Source organism: Neomonachus schauinslandi, chromosome 3 (assembly GCF_002201575.2).
Source record: "Neomonachus schauinslandi chromosome 3, ASM220157v2, whole genome shotgun sequence".
Classification (NCBI taxonomy): Eukaryota; Metazoa; Chordata; class Mammalia; order Carnivora; family Phocidae; genus Neomonachus; species Neomonachus schauinslandi.
The window spans coordinates 30,160,683-30,169,029 of NC_058405.1; the positions used below are offsets into that span (position 1 = coordinate 30,160,683).

The 8,347-nt window shown below is 33.1% G+C and overlaps 1 protein-coding gene across 1 annotated transcript in view; it reads left to right on the plus strand.

Annotated features, from left to right (window-relative positions):
- MYCBP2 (MYC binding protein 2) overlaps positions 1-8,347 on the plus strand; it is a 272,226-nt gene that overhangs the window by 68,352 nt on the left and 195,527 nt on the right. Inside the window, exons 10-14 of the mRNA XM_044913540.1 lie at positions 119-257; positions 1,811-1,887; positions 2,781-2,985; positions 4,432-4,596; positions 7,096-7,254. Coding sequence (XP_044769475.1) covers positions 119-257; positions 1,811-1,887; positions 2,781-2,985; positions 4,432-4,596; positions 7,096-7,254 — 745 coding nt within the window. The remainder of the gene's footprint in view (positions 1-118; positions 258-1,810; positions 1,888-2,780; positions 2,986-4,431; positions 4,597-7,095; positions 7,255-8,347) is intronic.

Sequence of the window (8,347 nt, forward strand, 5' to 3'; positions counted from 1 at the left end):
GAATAGCTGTGTAAATGGAATCCTTTTTTCATAAATTATTTGATCTTAATTAGACAGTAGAAAGCCTTGAAAGACCAATTTATACAACATATTACTCTGAATGTTTTATTTCTTTTAGGATGGCTTTGTTGTCAGAATATTTGCCACAAGCACTGAACCTGTGCTACAACAAGAATTACAACTTAAACTGGCCAGAAAATGTTTACATGCCTGTGGTATCTCACTATTTGACCTGGAAAAGGACTTGCATATTATAAGTAAGATAGTCAAATAAGCCTTTCTCCCATATTTAAATTTTCAGATTCTTTATTCTTTTGAAAACTCATATTGTGTTTTGAACAGTAGTATTTTGGTGGTTACTTTGCTATTACTATAAAGCAACTTATGAATTAATATGTATAAGTGGCTAGAAAATAAGACCTTTAAACAGAGTGTGCTATATGAACACCATTTTAAGGAAATGACTAATAATTTTCCCTTTTTTATTTTGAGTAGAGCAAATGAAAATAAACTTAATCTGATAAGAATTATAGATAACATTTAGGGACATCATTAATTGTTATGTTCTATCTTTATTCAGTTATTTAAAATTTTGAAAACTTATAAATATTACTACATTAATAAACATAGTTCTCTCATTGAAACCTTTAATTGTTACTTGAACAGATTTTCAACATAGCCATAGAATGCTCTCATAGATTGTGAAAATGGTAATTGGCCTAACAAACTGATTAATAATCTTTCATTTGGATACAGAAATAGAGACAACCACACAGAGTATTTCTCAGTTTTAGTATATGTACTCTTGCAGGGTCATAGTAGTAATTAGGATCCTTAGTTCCCGTGAGACTCTCAATTTTGGTTTGCCATGGTGTTCCAGGTTTAATGGTGCCATTTTTAGCTTGTGGGATTCTTTGCAAGACCCACTTTTTTGACTGTTACCTCATTAAATTTAATAAACTTGACATGAGTGGTTTATTTTGCATATTTTATTTAATTATGTAGTGTTTTTGTAATTCTTCACAGAGAAGTACTGAAATTACAGTTTTTAAATTTAAAAAGCCCATAAACTAATTAGTAGTTTGTATAATTAGACAGTCATAAAATATGTCATATATAATTATTTACTCAATAGTTTTACAGTTTGAAAATGTGCATAAGGGTCTTTCTGTGTATGCACACATATGTATTCAGATTCATGGAGTAGCTACATGAAATGTTCTTCTGTGGAAAAACATGGAACAAAGAATCTGATATACCTTAATTCAAATATCTGCATGGTATTGTCCAAGTCCAAATGAATCTATATTTCTTCATTCGTAAACCAGGCAGTATGGTTGTGAAGATCAGACAGGATAAGGTTCACGCACTCTGTAATGCCTGATACATAATAATGCTCAATAAAAGTTTATTAATTCATTCATTCATTCAAGGAATATTGCTGACATGGATTTAAAATTTTTTTATATTTAAAAAATTAACTTGGCATTAGTTTGAAACAAATTAAAAAGCTAATGGTAACTTTATTTTTCCTTGGGGTAGTGTATCTATTGTTAATTTTTTTTTTTTTCCAACTTAGGCATATGACATTTCATCGTCCTTGTTTTTTCTTTTAATTGAAGTGTAGTTGACACACAATGTTACATTAGTTTCAGTTGTGCAACATAGTGATTCAACATAGTGATTGTTAGCCTTGTTTTTGAAGGGTATTAATTGAGATGACTTTTTAATCACTCAAAATAGTGTGAAATTATGATTTACATTATTCATATTAAAAATATAGTAGTATTTATTAGTCTTGTATTATCAGGTACAGGATTTGATGAGGAGTCAGCAATTCTTGGTGCAGGACGAGAGTTTGCACTAATGAAAACAGCAAGTGGAAAGGTAAATTACTCTTTAGGATCAAAAATGACCATTCTGTGCTTTATGAGATAGTCAATTGGTATAATCAATTGATTAGTTTACATAGTTTCACATGTTTAAACATAATATTTAAATTTTTGATTTTAAATTATTATTTTAATATGGTGAACTTTTATTCATGTTGAAATAGTATAAAAGAAAGTTGTGACATATAAGAGTGTAAAACTTTATAAACTTTTTAAAATGTTCCATTCCTACAAATGTTTATTTTAATTATGGAGCTTTTTGTAATTTTGAGTTGGAATGAATTCACATTTTGAGTTCATTTTGATGAACACGTTTATTGCAAATTTCTGTAAATGTGCAGAAATACAGAGACTACAAGTTGAGGGAAATAGGAGCAAGTATAATTAAGTCACAGATTGTAGAGGTCAATCTATAGAGATGGAAGTTTTTTTATCTAATGGGTGTGAGGTTAAAGTAAGGTAATTAAAAGAATTTTGAAAATTAAAATTACTAGGCAATTATGGTATATTTGTATGTAGGTTTTTTTTACATTGGGAAAAATAGTTGAGAATTTTATCAGATTCCTACTGTTGTGAGATTAGGGTATATTTGTGAAGTATATTTATTCATATCCATTCAGGAGACTTATAATGAAAGATTAAACCTGAGTAGATATGAAAAAACTATTAAGAACTGGATCTTTGTGAAAAATATGTATATTTCTCTCCTGCTGATCTCACAGAAGTTGAATAGTGTAAAAACAGTTTGGTTTCAGGTTATTTTTGTTTTTCAGTAAGATATGGAAGTTTTTTTTTTTCTCATGTGAAGCATGGTACACTACTCCAAAAGGTACTATAATTCTCTCTCTCTCTGTCTTTCTGTCTCTCTTTTTTTTATATATATACAAGATATATTATACTGGCAAATACCAGAGTCTTGGAATCAAGCAAGGTGGTCCTTCAGCAGGAAAATGGGTTGAGCTACCAATTACAAAATCGCCAAAGATTGTACACTTTTCAGTTGGTCACGATGGCTCTCATGCCCTTTTAGTTGCAGAAGATGGAAGCATATTCTTTACAGGATCTGCTAGTAAAGGAGAAGATGGAGAGTCAAGTAAGTTGACTGATCAACTGGACATTCAGTAAAAATATTGTGGAACTCATTAACATGAGGTATATCAATTTCAATAGCACTAACCTCACCAAATTAATAGAGGATTTTACATTGGGTCATAATCAACTGATTATGTGGTGCTGTATTATTCATTAAAGAATTGTAAGTGCTGATTTTGTTCTAGAGTTCATCTTCATGAATAAAAAAAATTGATGCTTTATGGTTACACTGCTGTTCATCTGTTTTGTTCATTGGTGTTATTTTAAAAAACTTATTTATTACAATATGTTATTTTAGGTAACCCAAAATTTTATAAGGAATATATGTTTCAGAAGGCAGTAAACCTCATGTAACCTGTGTAATAGTGTTAGTTATGGCTCACTGTTCTTTTTATTATTTTTCTGTAATGAAATCATTCCTAAGCAGTGAAAACAAACAATTTTGTTTGTCTCTGCTCTTTCCTATACTTCTGTTCAGTTTTTCTCAAAGTGTCATTTTTTTCTTTTTGTAACCTCTCATATACTTTATATGTTTTAGCACAGTGGAGTAGCATCTTACGAGGATTAGGTTTGAAGTCAACATCTAATGTAAAAATCATGTGTACATAAAAGTTACTTGGAAAAAGATCCCCATAAAGTGTATTGCCATATTTGAGAAACTTCAGCACTGCCAGGTTTTCCTTCTAGCATTTGGAGGACATTGTTCTTTCTTTGAGCACCAGATAGTGTAGTTAACGTATATATGTATATGGATCATGTTATATGAAAAAACATAATGGTATTTTTAAGTCCCAGAATTGTTCCCAGCACAACAATGTGTTTTTACTCTGAAAGGCATCAAGAACTGGGATTGACTGAAAGAACAGAAGATTCATATTTCCCATCTTTTGCTCATATCAGGGATTTAGTTTTTGAGAGCAGAGGCTAATTGGATCATCATCCACATTTAACTTTATTTACTCTTTCTCCATATATATTTCCCCTTCTTAGACAATTTCACTGACCGGGTGTAGCTGCTTAAATATGTGTTGAATGGATGAGGAACTGATTTAGCTTTCTAGGATCTAGCATAAGAATACATGTGAGGTAGAGTTTGAGAGAAAATCATATATGTGATAAAGGAATGTTGTTAATAATATAAATAGCAAATCTAGAGATTGGGCTCCCCAGAAGCCAGAAGTTTGGTAGAAAATTGGTGTTTCTCATTGGAAATTTCAGTGTGTAACAAAGAAAAGGATCTGACAGTGATAGCCTAAGTATTAATTAACCAGATGAGGCTTGCAGGTTGACTCATTTTAATTGACATGTTGGGAAGCCCAGGCCTTTGTGAAAATAAATGAAGTGTATCATAAATGCGTATATTTTTTCCTTGGGCTTTTTACACAAACCATTATTTTTATTTATACATAGATGCCTTAATTTTATTTGTTTTATGTTGTTTTTTAAGCTAAGAGCAGACGGCAATCAAAACCCTATAAACCTAAAAAGATAATTAAGATGGAAGGAAAGATTGTGGTGTATACAGCCTGCAATAACGGAAGTAGTTCTGTTATTTCTAAGGATGGAGAGCTATACATGTTTGGGAAAGATGCCATTTACTCTGACAGTTCAAGTAAGTTCAACTTAAACACATTTCACTTATGCAAAGAAAGTCTAGTATTAGAAATTATATATTGGAAGGATAGGTGTAGAAAATTAACAGCTGTAGCATGGTTTCTCTAAATTTTTCACATTCTTTCCAAATACATTTTGTGATTCCTTCCTGTCTTATTGCTGGGAACAGTGTGACTAGTTCCATGCAGAGCTCATCACAGAGCGTGGCTAGTGTGGCTCTACTTTAGCTTTTACTTTGTCTGGAAAGCTTTCCCTAGACTCAGTTCAGATGCTCTTGTAACATGTTCTTGGTAGTACCCTTGGGAAATGATTTTCATAACATAACTGACTGATAATTGATGAATTATCCATCTCTCCCATTAGATAGTTAGGGAGGGACTCTCTTTCTTATTTACTGTTGTATCCCCATTTCCCAACACAGTGTCTCATACATGGTAGGGTCGTAAGAATTACTTGTTAAGCAACTCAGTGACTGATAAACAAAAGTGTAATGAGTGGATATGTGGGATAGGACTAGCCAAATGAAGAGTTTTGTATTTATAAGCTCTCATCTCAAAAACTTGTTATATTTGGTTACCAGATTTTCTTTCTAGCACTAAAGAAATGAGTATGATTGTGACAGCCCACTTGGTAGGATTTTATATTTGGTAAATATGTAAAGCTGTGAATTTCTTGTGAAAAGGAAAACAGAATTAACGAAATTTATGGTTGGAAGTTTAAGTGATTGTCTCATTTCTGGGGAAATGACATATATTACACATTCCTAGCAATTATTAAGTTGAACTATACTCAGTTGATATGTGAATTGGCTTAATGTGGTAATATTTAGATCCTCAGTTGGCCTCAACTGTCAGTCAGAATTTGGGGGTGGGCTCATTAAAAATAAGGTTCAATATAGCTGTTGCTTGTTAAGATCTTGTTGCCTAGTACTGAAGAAAACTTGTGCATTTATTCAGTATGTGTTTATTGAGAACTGACAGTGTGCCACAGCTTGATGGACCAGGCAGACATGGTCCCTCTCTTTTTGAGGCTCTGAGAGACGATTGGGCATTTTACAGCTTAAGTATTAGAGAGGTGTGTTTTAATGGTTATGGATATAGACCCAGATCCCAAGACTGCCACTTTTTAGTTGGCTAATAACTGGCTTAAATTCCTTAACTTTTCAGAGATTACTTTCATTTTTTTTTTCCATCTTCAAAAGGGAGCTTATGACAGTACCTGCTTTATATGGTTGTTATAAGATTGTAGAAGATAATGCTAATGAAATGCTTAGCACAGAGCCTGACACATATGTAAGGGCCCAAGATGTGTCAGGTAGTACTATTAATAATAATAAATAATATTGCTAAATATACATGTATTTTTCAAATAAACTAAGTAGTAAAAATGGGAGTTTTTAAGCTAAAAAGACCTAAGTAATACAGGGTGGAAGAGAAGGTCACCTTAGGAAAGTGATGTCTGAGAAAATAATGTGGAATGGTTTTTCCCAAAGTGTGATACAAGAATTATATTATTTGTAAATTAAATAAAACAAATATAATGAATCATGGAACACTACATCAAAAACCAGTGATGTACTGTATGCTGACTAACATAACATAATAAAATAAAATAAAACAAATACTTTAGTTTTTTCAAGAAGTCTTTATTTTAGTATATCTTGGAAATACTCAACAATCTTTGATATTTACTGTTGTTACTACCTGATAAGGTTAAAAATGCTTTGGTCAATTTAAAATTGATGCAAAAATATTAAGATTATATGGGTAGCACTTGGATATGGCAAATATAATGAAAGTAATATGTGAATAAGTGTTGTAGGAACTGGCTAAACTAGTTAGCTATTGGATTGTGGAAGAAAGCACTGCAGGTTAAAAAGGATTGAAAAATGCTGCTTTGGAACATCTCACAGGTTTCTACAGAAACAATGGGATTTCAGTATACTGCAGGAAGTATTTTGTTGTGTTTGTCAATCCTTTTTATTTTTTTAATTTTAATTTACATATAGTGTATTACTAGATTCAGAGGTAGAGTTCAGTGATTCATCAGTCTTACACCTAGTGCTCATTACATCACGTGCCCTCCTTCATTCCTTTTTAAGGCAAGTCAAAGTAGGTGAAGTACATGATTTATAGGCTCCTTTGTGCTTGGACCAGGAAAGTCTGAGAATTAGTGACCCTTCTGAGAATTGTTGAGAGTGTTGACATTTAAAGCAAACATTCAGGAGACGCAGACTTGAGCCAATGGCCACAGTAAAAATTTGTCGCAAGTCTGGATGATAATGTTTTAAGATTTTGGGACTTCATCACAAACTTAAAAAATTAATTTACTGATACCCTGCCAGTCTTTTGCCCACTTATTTCTCATTTTGGTGGGTTATTTTATCCCAGAAATAAAAAGTTCTGCGTTGAGGTGGTCCTTTTACAATACTGAAGATTTACTAGACTCAGTAAGGTTTTATTGTTGTTCCTTACCAAATTTGTATCTGTCCTTATAGGCTTGGTAACAGATTTGAAGGGCCATTTTGTAACTCAGGTGGCTATGGGCAAAGCTCATACTTGTGTTTTAATGAAGAATGGAGAAGTTTGGACATTTGGTGTAAATAATAAAGGACAGTGTGGACGAGACACTGGTGCCATGAACCAAGGGGGGAAAGGTAGGTGTTGGACATGTGGATATTAAATTTTGTGTCATCTTTTTTTTCATTAAGTTTTTTAGAATAACTTGGGGACTAATCTTACTCTTTTCAAAACAAGTGGCTCTTTAATATCATACTTATAAAATAGGAAAACCACTGAATTTCTTATCTTTTTGATATGATATAACTGAAACAATTGAATATACTTTAGACTTTTAATTTTTGAGCAAATGAACTTGAGTGTTTTTCTTTCTTTTTTTTTCTTTTAAGGTTTATTTATTTAACTAATCTCTATATCCGACATGGGGCTCAAATTCATGACCCCAAGATCCAGAGTCACATGCTCTCTTGACTGAGCCAGCCAGGTGCCCCAATTTTTAAAAATTTTATATAAAATATAATAACACCTCTTTGATTTAGCATTTTGAGTGACTAAATTATTCTAGAAAAGTACATTTTTCAAACTCTTCATTATTAGTTCCTTTTACACCACACATTTTCAGTTTTAACTATTTTGGCAGCAGCCTTTCTGGGAAATATTATCTTCCTGTTTAATAGCACAGGCTGCCTGTAATTTCACCCATTCCGACAACTAAAAATGATTCTTAAGAATCCTTGGCCTTGGGCGCCTGGGTGGCTCAGTCGTTAAGCGTCTGCCTTCGGCTCAGGTCATGATCCCAGGGTCCTGGGATCGAGTCCCACATCGGGCTTCCCGCTCTGCGGGAAGCCTGCTTCTCCCTCTCCCACTCCCCCTGCTTGTGTTCCTGCTCTCGCTATGTCTCTCTCTCTGAAATAAATAAATAAAATCTTAAAAAAAAAAAAAAAGAATCCTTGGCCTTTTACGAAGAGCTAAATTATAGATGCACCTTACTGCTTTGCCCTAATACTCAGGCTGTTGATAGGAAGAGGGATTTATCCTTTGTCATGCTTGTGGGTTTTTTTTTTTTTTAAGATTTCATTTATTTATTTGAGAGAGAGAATGAGAGAGAGAGAACAAGAGCGGGGAGTGGGAGAGGGAGAAGCAGACTCCCTGCTGAGCAGGGAGCCCGATGCGGGACTCAATCCCGGGACTCCAGGATCATGACCTGAGCCGAAGGCAGTCGCTTAACCA